The sequence below is a fragment of the Falco punctatus genome (genome assembly GCF_963210335.1).
Source record: "Falco punctatus genome assembly, chromosome: 1".
In the NCBI taxonomy this organism is placed as follows: domain Eukaryota; kingdom Metazoa; phylum Chordata; class Aves; order Falconiformes; family Falconidae; genus Falco; species Falco punctatus.
The window spans coordinates 109,332,339-109,349,705 of record NC_137580.1 but is presented as its reverse complement, the minus strand read 5'-3'; the positions used below and the strand labels follow the sequence as shown (position 1 = coordinate 109,349,705).

Below are 17,367 nucleotides of genomic sequence, written 5' to 3'. Positions count from 1 at the left end.
GGGGGCTTTGAAGTAAAAAAGTTCTTTGAGCTATGGCGTTTCACAGCGTTCTTACGTTTTGTACCTTTTCCTAGTTCTGCTGAGGACAGGAGATGGCTCGTGCTCTCCCTCTTCCAATTCCCTGCCCGGTCCAGCTTGGAAGTATGAAAGGTGACTCCCTGGAAGCTCAGCTGCATGAGTCTGTCAGGCAAGGAAACTATGTGAAAGTGAAAAAGCTTCTGAAAAAAGGTAAAAGCTTAGTTTAGACACATACTGGGAGGAGAGAGTTACATTTTCCTGTATGCTTGTATCTGTGGTAAAAAAACAGGCTATGTGCACAATCAGTTTTACTGAGTGAAATGTGTTTACAAAATTAATTGGCCTTTTCTAAGTGGAACTTGTTATTGAATCAAAAAACATTGTATGAAAATGAGGAAATAGAAAAGGAAGCAAAGGTTTTAGTTGTAAGGTGCTCATAAGGAAATGGTTGAGATATTTTAAGACTGAAAGTCTACTTTAGGAATATAATCTTTAAATGGGATATTATCCTTAATTCGGATTGTGAAATGCTTGAGGTATGGTTCAGATACTGGTATTTTTGACGCGTAGATTTGCAACTAAATGGGGACAGGGAACTTTGTAAATGAAAACTAATACATGATGCAGTTTTTTTTCGTTTGACCATCAAGAACTCCGACGGCCTGTGTTGTGCCTGGAGGGGGCGCTGCTGCTGGTACATGCAGGCGGGGCCGCCTGAGGGCCCTGCGGAGGGGCGGGGCAGCGCGCCTGATTGGGTGTCTGAGGCAGAAGATGTAAATGAGGGGGCGGGATCCCACTCGCGCCACGCGCGGCGCTGCCCTGGGCCGCGGGGCGGCTCCGTGGGGTCGGGCTCGCGGGTGCGCGGCGGCGCGGCGCGGGCGGGAGCGCGGGGGTCCGGCTCGGGGTGCGCGCGTGGTGGTGTCCGTGTGGTGGAGGGCGGTGCGCGGCGGTGGGGGCTGTCGCGCGGCGGTTGTGGCGTTAAGACTATACTTTCAGGGATCATTTCTGTAGTTGGTCACTAGAGGAGAGTGATCTTCCCTGATCGGCGTCACAAGCCACGAGGAGGATGGTTGTGCTTTCTCCTGAGCGCGAAGCGGGTGTGCGGTGCTGCTTGTGCAGGGACCGCCCACCATTGATGACCGTTCCCGCCTCCTTCGGGTGGCGGGAGGGAGAGAGCACGGGCTGAGTGGTTTGTGCCTCTTTTTTTTGAATGTATTTAAGAACAGATGAGTTGTGTGCCCGGGGTGTCCTAACAAACATGTCCCAGCAGAGTGCGCAATAGATTCAAGAGGGCCTTTATTCTGGGACGGTCAGTGCTTCGTTTTTCACACCTCTTTAGTGGATTTTTCGGTAGCAATGACACATGCCGTCAGACGGGTTTAGGTTTTAATGACCCGAAGGGATGAAGAAGGTGTTCATTGAAAAATGGTTTGAAAGTTGGTTATTACCTGAGTGTGCGACTTAGGCAGTGGTGTTCTTGAGCTGTCTGCTGTATAGGGCAAGGTGACTTGCCAGGTGCTGTGAAGTTGTTTCTGATCATAGAATCGCTTAGGTTGGGAAAGGCCTTTAAGATGATTGAGTCTAACCATTAACCCAGCACTGAGTACTGCCAAGCCCACCATTGAACCACGTCCCCAAGCACCGCAGCTACACAGCTTTTAAATACCTCCCAGGATGGTGACTCCGCCACTTACCTGGGCAACCTGTTCCAGTGCTTGACAACCCTTTCAGTGAAGAAATATTTCCTAATATCCAGTCTAAATGTCTCCTGGTGCATCTTGAGGCTGTCTCCTCTTGTCCTGTGGCTTGTTACTTGGAAGAAGAGACTGACACCCACCTGCCTACAGCCCCCTTTCAGGTAGTTGTAGAGAGCAATAAGGTCTCCCCTGACATTCCTTTTCTCCAAGACTAGACATGCCTGGTTCCCTCAGCTGCACATAGCTCTTGTGCTCCAGACCCTTCACCAGCTTTGTTGCCCTTCTCTGGATGTGCTCCAGCACCTCAGTGTCTTTCTTGTAGTGAGGGGCCCAAACTGAACACAGTATTCAAGGTGCAGCCTCACCAGTGCCAAGCACAGGGGTCCTGCTGTCCTGGTCCTGCTGGCCACACTGTTTCAGATACAACCAGGATGCTGTTGGCCACCTGGGCACACTGCTGGCTCGTGTTCATTGGCTGTCGACCAGCACCCCCAGGTCCTTTCCTGCCAGGCACTTTCCAGCCACTTTTCCCCAAGCCTGTAGTGTTGTATGGGGTTGTTGTGACCCATGTGTTCATCAGAGTGTGACAAAGGGCCAGGGAGAAACGTGCCTGAAAGCTCCAGGCCTCGATAGGCGCTGGAAGCCGGTGCACAGCCTTCAGAGCGCCAGGCAAGAGATGTGCAATGGTGGTGCCTGGGCATCTCCTTCTCTGGTGGTGTGGGGAGGAGATAGCACGGGCAGAGACGGTGGTATCTTCTATTGTGGCAAGAGAACGGCAGCAGCCCAGGCCCCGCTGGTTGTAGGCCTGTGTAGGGCGTTTGGCTCGGCGAGCCCTCTCCTGGCGACCTGTGCTGGCGCGGGCGGAGGTCGGGGCGCCGGTGGCGGTGAGCGGGGCCGGGCCGGGCGGCCTGAGCGCGGCTGCGGAGAACGGAGGCGGGGCAGCGAGCCTGATTGGGCGTCTGAGGCAGAAGATGTAAATGAGGGGGCGGGATCCCACTCGCGCCACGCGCGGCGCTGCCCTGGGCCGCGGGGCGGCTCCGTGGGGTCGGGCTCGCGGGTGCGCGGCGGCGCGGCGCGGGCGGGAGCGCGGGGGTCCGGCTCGGGGTGCGCGCGTGGTGGTGTCCGTGTGGTGGAGGGCGGTGCGCGGCGGTGGGGGCTGTCGCGCGGCGGTTGTGGCGTTAAGACTATACTTTCAGGGATCATTTCTGTAGTTGGTCACTAGAGGAGAGTGATCTTCCCTGATCGGCGTCACAAGCCACGAGGAGGATGGTTGTGCTTTCTCCTGAGCGCGAAGCGGGTGTGCGGTGCTGCTTGTGCAGGGACCGCCCACCATTGATGACCGTTCCCGCCTCCTTCGGGTGGCGGGAGGGAGAGAGCACGGGCTGAGTGGTTTGTGCCCCTTTTTGTTGTTGGTTTTAAAAGTAGTTGGATTGTGGTGCGCGGGGAACCTGGTGCATCTGCGGGGTGCCCGACGACCGGGGTGGGTGCAGCACAGTGAGCTACAGCAGGCTGCGTCGGGGGGAGTCGCGGGTCTGTGCAGAGGTGCAGGCAATGTGCTTTAGTGCTGTCGGGGAGGGGTGGAGAGCATACTGGGGCCAGGGGGACACTTCACTGGCTTCACCTGGGATAGAGTAAATTTTTTTCTTAGTATCTGTTGCAGCGCTGTGTTGTGAATTCGGGGTGAGAGCAGTATTGATAGCGCACCTGATGGTTTTGGTCGTTGTTTGTTAATGTTGATATTTAAAGTCAAGGACTCTTCAGTTATTTGAGCTTGCCAGTGATAGGGCTGGAGGGGACACAGCAAGGACAGCTGACCCAAACTAGCCAGAGGGATATCCCGTACCATATGACGTCACACTGTCTGTAAGCTGGAGGAGGAAGGCACATTTGGTGTTAAGGCATTTGTTTGTCCAAGTAACTGTTACATGTGATGGAGCCCTGCTTTTCTGGGATGGCCGAACGCCTGCCTGCTGATGGGAAGAAATGAAAAATTCCTGTTCTGCTTTGCTTGCGCACACGGCTTTTGCTTTATCTCTTAAATTGTTCCTGTCTCAACCCTCGTGTTTTACATTCCTTTATGATTCTCCTTCCCATCCCTCTGACTGTGGTGGGAGTGAGCGAGCAGCTGTGTGGCACTTAAGTCACCAGCTGGAGTTAAACCAGGACAGGGACCCTGCTTTCCTCTGTCACACCATGCTTTCCCTGGAAGGCTGGATGGCATGGGGCCTCGGGCGTCGCACGTTGGCCTTGCAGGGGATTAGGCAGGAGCTGCTCACCCTTGGCACAGAGTCACCGAGCGAGGTGGGCGCCGGGCCTTCAGGGGCCACCCCTGCCCTGCGCAGAGTCGAGCGTGCTCGCCACTTGATGTTGTGTCACTCGTGCCGGGGCGCCCCGGGCCTGGACTGCCAGGACTGCTGATGGAGGGAACGCTGCGCAGGGTGCGGGTCCTGGGGCTGCTTCAAGGGGTCCCGGGGAACGCGGCCGAAGCGTTTCCCGCAGCCCCCGGGCGGGCGGCACGGCGCCTCGTGCGGAGCCCGGGGCCGCTGCGAGAGGGCGGGCCTGGATTAGAGGCGCCTCTGATTGGGCGTTTGAGGCAGAAGATGCAAATGAGGGGGCGGGATCCCACTCGCGCCACGCGCAGCGCTGCCCTGGGCCGCGGGGCGGCTCCGTGGGGTCGGGCTCGCGGGTGCGCGGCGGCGCGGCGCGGGCGGGAGCGCGGGGGTCCGGCTCGGGGTGCGCGCGTGGTGGTGTCCGTGTGGTGGAGGGCGGTGCGCGGCGGTGGGGGCTGTCGCGCGGCGGTTGTGGCGTTAAGACTATACTTTCAGGGATCATTTCTGTAGTTGGTCACTAGAGGAGAGTGATCTTCCCTGATCGGCGTCACAAGCCACGAGGAGGATGGTTGTGCTTTCTCCTGAGCGCGAAGCGGGTGTGCGGTGCTGCTTGTGCAGGGACCGCCCACCATTGATGACCGTTCCCGCCTCCTTCGGGTGGCGGGAGGGAGAGAGCACGGGCTGAGTGGTTTGTGCCCCTTTTTGTTGTTGGTTTTAAAAGTAGATCGGTCGTAGTTCGCAAGGGCGGCTGTCCATTGGGGTCCCTGTGCCCCGTTGGGCGGTCGGTCTCCTAATCCTGCGGTATGATCTGTGCTCATCCAGGTTAATACCTTGCCTGTGCTATTTATACATGAAAACGTGGACAAGCAGTGCGTGATTTGTATAGAAAGTTACAAAGAAAGTAGTTTGCTTTTTTTTCAGTTCCTGTTAATATCATTGTTTCCATATTTCAGGGATCTCAGAGGGAAACAGTCAGTTTCAGTGTTAATGAACCCTTGCCTTTTATTTCAGGTGGAGGGGAACAAGCACTTCCCTTGTCATTTTCTGTTTTCTTATAGGTGTTTTTGTGGATGCTGTAAATTCCATGGGCCAGACTTCTCTCTTCACGGCTACATTGCTGGGTCTTGATAAAATAGTGGATGTGCTGTTGGATTATGGCTCGGACACTAATCAGTTAAGTATAAAAATAAATTTTTTTCCCCCTGAACTTGAAATTAGTTAATGTTTATTCTTTTAGTGGTTTTTGCCAATGTAATACACAATATTCACCTTATTGAATAAGTGCTTAACACACATGCTACTATTATCTGGCTACTATAGCCAAAATTCCTCAGAGGTAAGTAAATGCATAGTTTTTCCTGATTTTGTGTTGTATGTGGTTGTTTGGGAGTACGTAAATATTCTAGGTATGCTACTTTTTTCCCCAGAAGCAGAGCTGGCTGATAGTAGTAGGGGTTGGGTTGAAACATTTCTGCTTTAACATTCCTCAGTCGCTGTTATGATGGAAGCACCCCAGTCCATGCAGCTGCATTCTCAGGAAAGCAGTGGATTCTTAGCAAGTTGTTGGATGAAGGAGGTGATCTGAGAGTACATGATAAAGATGGCAAAAATCCTCAGTACTGGGCTAGGTCAGCTGGAAAAGAAAGCAGTACTCAGGTATGTGTGTGTAATATGTGTGCTAGATAGGCACAGCTTCATCTTAAAGTGAAGAAACTCCAACATTGCAGGGAGAAATTCTTGGCTTTTACACAATGGATAATTCTTTAACGTTATTTTGCAGTGTCAGTAATGCTATTTTGCAGGCATTGTGATGCAGATTATTTAAGGTTTTGCTCAGGTGCAGGGGCGTGTGTGTCTGTAACTTGCAAGGACCTTTATGTGTAAGCGTGTAGTGAGGAGAATGACAGGCCCTTGGTTTTGATCCCTGGCGTATGTCATTTGTTTGCATGTATGTCCAAATTTGGGGGTAAACGTGAAGTAGTTTTCAAGTGTATCTCAGTCTGTGCATGAGCAGTGTCAGCAAATGTGTAATTTTTGCTAGCATGGTAGTGAAATGCAGTATCAAGAAGGCTTATTCATGACCACAGTGTTGATTTAAAACTTATAGTACTCCTCTTTCCTGTTATTACAATGCTTCTTTTAAAAAGAAATTTGATACTACAGTCTTCAGTGGGTGAATGTTTTGAAGTTAGTCATCTGGTGTTTGAAGTAAGCTTTCTCTTACATTTTCATGTAACTGATTTTCTTCAAGGTTTTCTTGTGTATGGGTGTCTTGAAATGGCTATTTAAATATTGCAAGTAAACTAGTTATTTTTTCAGTAGTCACGATCTATTCATTTAAAGTGGTTTATCTTGCAGTTCTGAAGGATTTTTTTTGATTTTTCCTTCCCTCTCCTCCCTAGATGCTGGAATTTATACAGCGTTGTACATTCCACATGCAGGCTGCCATTCAGAAGTTTCCCTCTGATCTGCTCAGGAAAGTTGGCTCATCAAAAGCACTGGTCTGCAGTCCATCTAGATTTGGTGGTCTTGTTCAAGGGTAAGAATAATTTCCGAGCACTGAGGGGTGGAGGTACAAGGGCTTTTGCTTCCATATTCTATTATCTTAAAATTAAAATGTTCATGTTTCTTTTTGACAAAGTCAGATTTAAAACCAATGTGTGTTAGGAATTATGATACTTTTTATTTCTGTTGTGAGAGTTCCAAATAGAAACTTGATAGCTGTAAATATTTGCCTATTAAGATATACTCTTGAAATCAGGAACATGAAGTACTGGATTTCAGTAGTATCAAAATGGCGGTAACATGGAGTAGTTTGTTTCTTGACCTTTTAATGTCACTGCAAATCTTTTGGGTGTGTTTCCAGCTGTTTCAAGAGCTTTTGTTAGATACATGTCAGCCAAAACACATACTTGTGAACAAAAAACAATGCAGGACATCTCTGTATATAGAGGTTTGTTGTTTTTTTTTTTAAATAGACTGTCTTGCTTTAAACAGATATGTATCGTAATGGTGTATCTAAAAAGTTTGAATGAGTTGTGCAATAATTTGGAATTTCAGCATCCACATTACACTTTTTGTGTGAGACCAGTCAAATGCAACGTTTGAAATAATATGGCTGTTGCCGAATTTCCGTATTTTTTTCTCTCTCTTTTTTTTTTTTTTGTATTTTACTCAAAGCCTTGGCGTATTAGTTACCCTTATTTGCTTATGTTTTTGATACTTAGAAATGCTGACAGTCCTCTGGGTAGATTTCTAAAACATGGAGCTAATGCAGCCAAGAACATTTACAGCTTTGGTTTTGGGAAGGTAAGATGCTATGGATAATGGTTTTCTAATGATACTGATACAGTTTTTCAGAGTCACATGTTCTTCAGAGTAGTTATCCCACCTGTTTTTAATTTTTAGTGTGTTCTTCTGAAACGGTGGGAAAAGTTGTAGAGAGCAAAAATATGCAGGCCTTTAATAGGCTCTGTCAGAGGAGGCTGTTTTGGAACAGGCAATAGAAACTCCCCTTTTAAGTGTCATCTGTGGGAGTTCTTAATGACTGTTTCTGCTTTTCCTATTTCAGCTTCACTAGAAAGTTAAGCATTTGACATAGAGATCTTAACATTACATTTTGACGCTTTGGCTGATGCTGCCATTGCAGGGATTACACTCAGGTTTTGAGTGAGCTTGCGGCAGACGTGACCGATCTTGGGAGCTGTTACATATTCCTTTTGGTTATGGCCTGGTGGTGTTTCAGTTTTATCTTGCAGGCAATGGGCATCTAGGGTACTTGGCATCTCTCCCTATTATTGGGGAAAAAGACGTGGTTCAGGCAGATGATGAACCAGCATTTTCTTACCATGTTGGACCATACATGATCATGTCAAAGTAAGTAGAATCAAAGGGATTTTGGCCCCTCTTAGTGTATATCTGTTACTATGAAGCAGCAAGTTGTTGTAATAAATGCTTTGAGTAGTTTTCCTTGTCTATTCTGTATTAATCTGCTGCTTTCTGCTTGCAACTTGTTTTCTGCAGTCCACTGATTAGTATCTTCTTTAGACTCCCTTGATACCTGTAGGTTGCTCTTGCCCCTTCCTGCAATATTAACCCAGTTACAATTACTCACTGATAGCTGTGTTTCAGTACTGATTTGTGGTGGGAAATATGTTGCTGGGATTGCACAGATTGCATTGCTAAGTGTTTAGTCCTTGTAATTGTTGGGTGAGGCCTCAGACCTCTGGATGTCCGTGTCTGCAGCCTACTTGCTCAAATCCGTGGTGAAAAGAGAGTTGTGAGTGCAGATCGAGCCCTTTTTTTTCTCTCTTGTATTGTGTAGCGAGTAGTTGTGCCTCAGAGTCATCCAGAGAATTGACAAATTGGTGATTTAATCTTCCCAAAGCTCTGGCTTGTATCACAGTGGGCTAACCACCTTTTAGTGAAAGGAGTTCTAAATTGTCCTTGTTCTTTACCTTGGGTCATGGAAGGGTAGCATCTTTGGACAGCAGACCTGTCCTGCTACATCCAGTCTTTAACAGGACAGGAATTGCTTGTCAGTTTGAGAAAGTATATGTGACAGCCAGGATCATCAAATTAATGTTGCTAACAGTAGGAGACAGCACCAAAGCATTTAAGAATTCCAAAATTATTTGTAAGTCATGCTATAACTGGAAAAAAATAACTGCTGAAAGCATCCTCTTCTCCTTGTAGCTTGATGTGGGGAGGCAGCAGAGTTACAGTGAAGGAACTCAGCTTTGAGCCCCATCAGAGCTGTAGTAAACTACGCTTAGCTGATCTTCTCGTTGCAGAGCAGGAACATAGTAGGTAAGAAAGAATGTGTGGTAGCCACATGTGCTCCTGGGATTTGGGTGTTCCCAGTGATGTGAGGAAATGTGATCTCTTAAAAGGGAGAACTGTTAGGCTGTGGTTCCACTTTCTCTCCAAATAAGAAATGCAGGTGTCTCTCTTATCCTGTCTCTTCCCACTCCATTTACTCCCAGCGGATAATACAGAAAGGTGGTACTTTGTTCTCATATGTCTGGATGAATGCTTCATTGCACATTTCTTGGATGGCTTATTTATAGATTCTCCTAGTTGTGACCCTAAACACGGTTTCCTAAATGCCTCCTAATCTACAGTTCTTTTAAAATGTTGGGTATTTTAAGGAAAAGTTAGAAGCATTCACATTGTATTGGTAACTACACCTAGAAGACCAGTACTCTTTCTCTTTTAGTCTGAGTTGCCTTACAGTTTTTTCTTTTTCCTCTCCCTTTGCAGTAAACTCCGTCATCCTCATTTGCTACAGTTGATGTCTGTCTGTCTGTCTAGTGACTTGGAGAAAACCCGTTTAGTATATGAAAGGGTTAACTTTGGTTCTCTGTACAGCATCCTTCATGAAAGGGTAATTGGAATACTTATTTTTTAAATAGTAATTTATTGAGAGGAAGAAGTTAGTAACTACATCTAACATCTTTACTCAAAGAACAAGAAGACAAAATCATCAGTCTTTGCGTCTGGGTTTCTATCTCATTGTACAGTATCAGATACTCTGTGTAAGCTGGTAAAGTTTGTAATTGGCAAATACTTCAGTTAATGTTTAGGTGCAGTTGCACTGATTTTATTTTTTTTTTTTTTTGTTTGTTTAGTGACAGTCTTAAAAAGGCTGCTGTTAAATTCAGTTGAACTTTTAATCTTCTGCATGTGGTTGTATACTGCAAATGTGGTGAGACCAGCTTTTGCCCTTGAATATTTGCGTGTAGTACGTTGCAAGCTGCCTGTGTATGACAGTGAATGCTTGAACTCAATTCTGGTTCATTCTTTTTCTTTTTTTTGAATCAACTGATCTGTGTTTTATTGTTCAATATTTTTCTCTTCTCTTTTTAGCAGTTAATCGATCGCTATTTTATTTCTTTTAACTGTTTGAATGTAGACATCTGAGTTACTGGAGAAACTGCAGCCAAAGGCATTTCGCTGCGTTCTGCTTCAGAGTGAATTTTGGCGTAGTCAATATCTTTTTTTTTTTAATTACTTTTAACGGTATTACTAGTTGGTATGGTTGGTATTGAGAATGAATATTATTTAGCAAGTGCAATTTGTCTGAGTTTCACTATGGTATGTTTCATGTTTGCTTTCTTTGCCTTCTTGTGTACAATGATAGTTTTTCCCCTATATCAAGCTTTAAAGACCTGCAATGCAAATTTGGTATTCTGTTATTTTTTCAGCGTACAGAATTCCCAGTACTGCACATAGAGACGATTTTGCATGTGCTGCTTCAAATTAGTGATGCTTTGCGTTTTCTACACTCCCGTGGATTTATCCACCGCTCTGTTACCTCCTATGCTATTCAAATTGTTTCTTCTGGCGAGGCAAAGCTATGCAACTTGGAATACATGATAGAGAGGTAAAGAACTTCCTCACTGTTTCTGTGAAAGGGACAAACACAAAGTCAAATTTAATGCTACGTTCTGCTGAAGTGCCTCTTTTCATGACTAGGGATTCCTGCCTCTGAGTTGGGCAGCAGAGTTACAGGAGTGAAGAACTCCAAATTATTACTGCTCAGGTACATTAACTTTCCCACAGGCAGTATGGCAAGTTTTGGGAGGACTTAGTTTCTTATAACTGTCTGAAAATAGATACTAGTAACAGAAGCAGCTCTTTACTGCAGTATAAAAATACCATCATAGAAAAATAGAGCCTAATTGTACAGAATGGAGATGAAATTCCTCTTTGAGTTACTAATTCTGCTGCTGGGCTGGGAATAATTTGTCTCCTGTTGTTATAGTGAACTTGTGCTTGTGGAGGCTTACCTAAAATTGTTGAAGATTCCACACTGGGTAGTAATTAAGTGTCACCTCTGACAAAAAGTATCTTTTATGAGGGACACCATTAATCTAGGTAAATTATTAATTATATATGTTTTTTACTTCTTTCCTGTATTGCAGTCTGATTAGAAAGGAAGTAAATGGCTGGTTAGACTGTAAGGAAAGAGAGTAAAATTGATAATAAACAAAAATTTGCAGATGGTAGTGTCCTGAAAGGAGGAAGGATACTTGTTAACCTCCTTGCAAGCTGAATTTGTTAATAAATCTTGGCGATTTCTTGGCTATTTCACAGTAAGCTGAATCGGAAATGTGTAACAAAGCCCCTGTAGTTAAATGTGAGGAGGAATTTATCATCTAGACATATATATACATTGCAAAATATTGACAAGATAGGTAGCACCTCCTTGTATTTTGTCCGTGGTCAGAGAACTCTGGCCAGAGCTGAAGGGTTGCTTGTGAAAATTTCCCAATAGGGACTTTACCTTTCTCTGATTTGTGTAAATTTGTTAAAGGAGGTGTTACTTTCACCAGAAATTCTTTGTTGTAGTGTACCACAATACATTTACTGGCATGGAAATACTACACACTTTTATTTGCAGGCATGCGCTGGGAGGTATTTAAACCAAAAGCAGATACAACGAACTCACATGTATAATTCCAAAAGGTATACCTTTTAGTTCAGCATGCTGTATGTCCCAATTCACAGCATTTTTTTGTCTTTATACAGCAGAGATGGTGGAGAACACAGTGATCTGACACGTATTCCTGTCCCAGTCCAGCTGTATAAGTGGTGCTCTCCTGAAGTAATCCTTGAAAAAGTTGTCACAGTCAAATCAGATATTTATAGCTTCTGTACAGTACTGCAGGAGGCCTTGACAGGTATTATGTATAGGTTTAGGCTTTTTTCACTGGGGTAACCCACTGAATGTTTTCAATGCAGACTGTCAGCCTCCTAATGTCTGTTTAACTCCCTTGTATGACTGGATAAAACCTTGCTGTGATGGCTCATGCAGAGTTGACTTGGAAAAGGAACCCTCCAGGCAAAAAAACCCTCCAAATGTTAATGGCAATAGCAAAGACTACTGGAAACTTTTGTAAAATGTAATCAGGAAACTTAAAATTGTATAACTAAAGGATAAGATTAATGGTTGGTATTAGAGAGATTCACTTTTGTGTATGGTGTTTTTCTGCTGTTTATCTATCTTTATAGGAGGACAGCAAAATGTTAACTCTTTGCAGTGTGCAAAATGAGCCTGTATAGCTTTCATCTTTTTGATCACTATGATAACTTACAGATAATGTATTGCTGTTGTTATTACAGATAATGGATATTTTGTATTGACTTTGACTATTTTGGCAGTGAAATGGGATAAACAATTACCCTAAAAATTAAACCTTCTATTAGCTAGTTGGTCATGAAGAATCTGGAGTGTGGTTTACAGTGTAACTGTCCTCTAGAGATTGCTTTCAGCTTCTTTAAAGCATCCACTGCTGAAATAAGATAGGAAGGAGATGCAAGACTGGACTGAGTGCTCATTTGGTTTGTGACAGTCATAAATTAGGGAGTATGCAGGCAATAATGCTTCAGTATCTCTGATTGTTTTTTTTTGTTGTTGTTGTTTTTGTTATTTTCATTAACACTGACATACAGCTTGTGACATGAGTTCTGTATTTATGTCTTGCAGAGACTCCTCCCTGGAAAGGTTTTGAAGTCTCTGTTATTAAACAGCTCATAATTTCCGGACAACAGTTAGAAGCAGATGTCAGACTTCCTATGCCCTATTATGGTATCATAAAATCAGGGCTAGAACCTAAACAGAAGAATCGCTCCATGAAACTTCAGGATATTCAATATATACTGAAAAATGACTTAAAGGTGACTTCCAGGGTTGGTAGGCTTTCATGTATTTAAAACAACAGTTTTGTGTCCATTCAGATTCAAGTTTTATTTCTTAAATCTAGATGGGAGGCAATCCAAACATTGAGTATCCTGAGGCAAACCACCTTAAAAGTGAAGGTAGAGACAATGAACTGTCAAATATAGTTGTCTTTTATTCCATTTTTTGTATTGCAGGATTTAGTTAAGTCTCAAACTGGTTGTGCTGATGAAGTGTCAAAAGCACAAAGACCGGCTGTTTTTGCAGATGTGAACATCTGTTTGGCATCAGCTTTTAGCTACCAAAAGAGCACACAAGAGTTGCAGGGAAAACAGATAACTGAGGCTGGTAAGTTTCTCTACCAAGATGTCAGGTGTCCCTCACTTAGCATGTTCCTCAGTTTAGTTAAACAACTAAAATGTGACACTTACAGATTTTATGACTTAGCTTGAAAATAGCAAGCAGTCAGCTTTGGAGTCTAGCTACCACCCTAATTGTTAATGTAAACTCAAGACTGCAAGACTGGTTAATATTTGAAGTTCACACACTCTGTTTTCAGCAGAGGTATTAAATGTTGCTTATGTAATCTCTGAAAGACATTAACTCCTAAATTTACAAAAGCAGTGTGTTTGGACATCTGGAGAAAAGGCTTAACACTTATAAACACATTTTTCAGACAGCTCTACTGCCCTGAGGTACTCTCTTTTTCCTGAGGAGAGTATTGCTTTAGTGGAGCAAGAGGCATCAACCAATCTACAGCCAGTTGCACAGGACAAAAATTGTGGTGTAGCTCCTGAACTCCACACGGCTCTCAGTGTCAGTGATATGGATGACAGCCTCTGTAGCTTTGAAATCAATGAAATCTTTGCCAGTTACCCAGAACTTCATGAAGACTTCCTGGAAGAGGGAGCTGGATTAGGTCAAGCTCTAAAGGATGAAAAAAGGCAGCGAAAGGAAGAATATAAGGCTACCCTCAGAGACCTGTATGCATCCCCTCAAGTGCGCTGTGAGGAAGAGCCAGTTTATGAGGAAGGTGGCTTTTCAGAATCGGGTACAGAGTACACTACAGAGGAGGAGGAGAGTGTAAGTGAGGCCTCTGATGTATGCATGCTGGCACAGGTGAGAGGAGATGCTGGGAGAAGAATGAGTAGTCTGTCCCAAAATGAGCAGCACGCCAGCAAGTGTGTCCTTAATTTAAAGATTGTCCAGAGCCTGTTGCAGCAGGCAGCAGATTCCATATGCAGAATGGAGGAGAAACTGGACAAATTTAAAGCCACCAAAAAGCAAAAGAAGCTGCTCCAGGAAATCAGAATGAATCCGCTTTCTAAGCAATTTTTTCAAGACAGACACTGGAAAAGACCTGATGATACTTCCCAAAACACGAATAATACTTTTTTATGGAAGGCTATAGGTCCACCATCAAGTGACTATATTCCACCATCGATAACGTGTCAGGCACAAGGAGCACTGGATGGAGACCATTTCCAAGCTGTTTCAAAGACAGCCATGGATATGGAGGCAATTCAAAATGAAAAGTGGAAGTGCTTTCATGAGAATTGCGGGAGTGAAAATGGAAACAACGATCACAATCTCACCTTCAGTGTGGAGAAAAGCCTGAATGATCAAATGAGCCTAGACCATGAGGTAAAGTGTTAAGCAGGGTGACTGTATATATCGCTTCTGTATTCCTTAGCAGGTAAAGAGATGTAGTTATGGATGGCGTCCAAGAGGAGGGATGAATCTGTCTCTTAAAATATATACACTTACTGTGTACATTATATATATATATGAATGAAAACAGTCAGCTCAGCAGCACAATTGAATTTTCTTCTTTCTCCCTACCCCCTAGTTCAGTCAGGAGGGAATAAAATCCTGTATGAAAATGGAGGTGGGACTGTCAGGGGAAAAGGGCAAGTGGAGACAGATTTTTGTTTGTATGCTTAGTTCTGGTGGTCTAAGCTGTTGTAACAGCTTCTAGATAGCTTTCATTATTAAATACCAGTAACTGACAATGCTTAGCCCAAAGAGAGAGAAATTAATGTACTTATATAGGAATAATCTTGAGTCATTGAGGTCCACTCATCTGTGAATTACATGTTACGACAGTCTGCAGCGTATATATGAAACCTCCTGTAATTCCAGGGCAGAGTTTTTACTAGGCTAGGGCCTGGAGTTACCATCCTTTCTTATGAGCAGTGCTACTAAAGTATAACCTAGGGAATAAAGTTTGCATGGTCTTGCTCTTGGTATATCTCATAGACATCTCAACTAGTAATTACTGGAATGCATGAAGTGTGCTGAATCATGGCTTGTTGGACTCATTTCAGCATTTACTCCCACGTGTATCTGTAAGATGCAAAAAAAAGTTCAACTTGCAGTGTCAGAGAGGAGGTGATTCACATTCTGCAGCAAGTGGAAGTGAAGAAGAGAGGTGGTGAGTTTTGATCGTATTCACAGAAGAGTTAATTCTAGCAGATTGATCTTTACACAGCCACTGTCAAAAGTAGGCACATCCAGGATCAAGGATGGTGTTAGATGTTTTTTCAGTAAGTGAAAAGCCATCTGTCCAGTTAGGGCCCTACTGTGAGTCACTGTCCGCTGCAGAGCTGACGGGGTAACTGCTGCGACAGGGCAGTTGCTTTTAGAGTGGCATTCAGACAGATTTCAGATGCCTCTCTGATGAAGGTCAGTGGTCCAAAACTGTAACAGTGCCTAAGGAGAGCAACCTAGTAAGTTACTAGTAAGGGTGGTTCTCCTCCCTCTGCAGAGCCTCATTCAATACTTAGTAGAAATAGTTTGGTGTTGGACTAGGACCTATGTTAGAGGCTGTGGAACAGTCTTGCTAAACCTAGTGAGGACAGAGTATCCATCCATTACTGTTACATTTGCTGTGCTTTTTAATGTTGTCCCTTTGTATTTCTCTGTGTGGGTAGAAAGTACATGTTAAGAGCTCCTGGCAAAACTTGTCCAAATTAATCTGTTAGTGGGAAAGATGGAGACCAACACCTCCTTCAGTGTCCAGGTCAAATCAGTCAGGAAAACTGTTGCAGTTTTTAAGTTGATTCATGACCCAGTTGGATCAGTAGGACCTGTTGGTAAAGGACATACCTGGTTAGAACAACAATCGGCCAGATGTTTCGTGTGGTTAGATGGTCAAGTGAACAAGCTCTGGATTGGAGTCAGATTGGAGACAGGATTGTTGGTATTCAAGTCTGAAGTTCTGAGTATCTTCAGTTGTCCACTGATCACCTTACTGACCGGAATAAAACACATCTACGTGGCGTTCCTTGTCTGTTAGTGTTTATATAGATACATCATCTGAAGGCAGTTGACAGCTTTTGAAATCTAGATTTTCATGTACAGCTTGTCTGGTTAATCTATAATAGACCTAAATAACTGTCTGTGCTTTCTAAGCTTCTGACGGCTCAATCTGCTAGTTCTGTTGGATTCTTAAAACATGTGTGCTCTCAGCCTTTTAATTAACATTAAAACAACTTCTAGTCTTTTACTGACTTGGGAATACTTAATACACTTGTGTGTTAACAGAGTTTGATGCGTTTCATAACGATTTATTATAGGTGCTATCCAAAATCAAGATCTGAAATTTACAGTACAAAAATAAGTGAGGAGGGAAGAATGATTCAATCAGAATGGAGGAGTAAGTAAATCCATGTTAACTTGGCATTAATGTTAGCAAGTCTTACTGCAGTGCATTGAAACTTAACACATTTTCTTACTTAAGAAAGGTCTCTCTGCCTTAATTGCTGAAGCTGTTCTTGGATGAAAACCACATGAGTAGGATCCTGTGTCTTGCACATTCAGGGCATAAAATAATTACAACGCCATTAAAATGGCTTGAATATAAAGCTCAAGGTATTTCTGTTCCTGTTTTGGAGCATGTAAGGGAGGGACAGCGTAGGAATTTAGGACGGGTAGTATAGCAATGACCAGTGGATGGCAGTACAGGCATGAATAATTGCAAGCTTAACGAAAATGGTTCAGGTAAAGACTTGTCCATATCAATTTATGCAGGTTTTAAGCTTTCCTTAAAATAGAAGGAAGTGTTTAGCTCTTCTCGTGATAAAGGATTTTATGGGTTGTAACTTCAGCATTTCCAAGTCTGCAGATACAATGAAACAGAGGGTATGCTTTAAAAGTCCAGATTCTGTTGTGTCAGCTGGTAATTTTGTTCATTTTGTGTAGCTGAAGTAAAGCAAATGGCCAGAAGAGTGGCCTCAGGACAGCTAGAACTTGGCTGTCTGTATCCAGCAAGTGACTATACATCTGAAAGTGAAGCAGAGAGTATAAAGGAACCCTTTCAACATGTCACTGTTAGAGTCCAAAAAAGTAAAGACCAACAAAGATACAGATGGCAGACTGGTAATCCGGGCAGTGAGGATAGATCTGAATCTGAGGAAAGTGATCTGGAGTCTGCATTCAGAAGTTCTGGAGGTAAGGTTGAAAAACCAAAAATAATTTCTTCTCTTTTGTCTCTCTATTTTCCAGCAGATTTCAGCTGCTGTGATTTTGTTACAATAATTGTCAATTTTACCTTCTAGAGTCTTGCCCCCAAAGCAGGCCAATCGCTTAGTCATTGGTGAACATAAATAATAGACTGGGTATTACATGTTAATAGGTG

The 17,367-nt window shown here is 44.0% G+C and overlaps 1 protein-coding gene across 1 annotated transcript in view; it reads left to right on the top strand.

Moving 5' to 3' along the window:
* The first annotated feature begins 32 nt into the window (after window positions 1–32).
* TEX14 (testis expressed 14, intercellular bridge forming factor) overlaps window positions 33–17,367 on the top strand; it is a 32,369-nt gene continuing 15,034 nt past the window's right edge. The window contains exons 1-16 of the mRNA XM_080382541.1: window positions 33–228; window positions 5,104–5,218; window positions 5,536–5,701; window positions 6,448–6,584; window positions 7,273–7,354; window positions 7,791–7,921; window positions 8,741–8,854; window positions 9,308–9,431; window positions 10,252–10,430; window positions 11,579–11,730; window positions 12,537–12,727; window positions 12,926–13,076; window positions 13,405–14,372; window positions 15,056–15,162; window positions 16,307–16,386; window positions 16,932–17,180. Coding sequence (XP_080238667.1) covers window positions 93–228; window positions 5,104–5,218; window positions 5,536–5,701; window positions 6,448–6,584; window positions 7,273–7,354; window positions 7,791–7,921; window positions 8,741–8,854; window positions 9,308–9,431; window positions 10,252–10,430; window positions 11,579–11,730; window positions 12,537–12,727; window positions 12,926–13,076; window positions 13,405–14,372; window positions 15,056–15,162; window positions 16,307–16,386; window positions 16,932–17,180 — 3,082 coding nt within the window. The 5' untranslated portion in view covers window positions 33–92. The remainder of the gene's footprint in view (window positions 229–5,103; window positions 5,219–5,535; window positions 5,702–6,447; window positions 6,585–7,272; window positions 7,355–7,790; window positions 7,922–8,740; window positions 8,855–9,307; window positions 9,432–10,251; window positions 10,431–11,578; window positions 11,731–12,536; window positions 12,728–12,925; window positions 13,077–13,404; window positions 14,373–15,055; window positions 15,163–16,306; window positions 16,387–16,931; window positions 17,181–17,367) is intronic.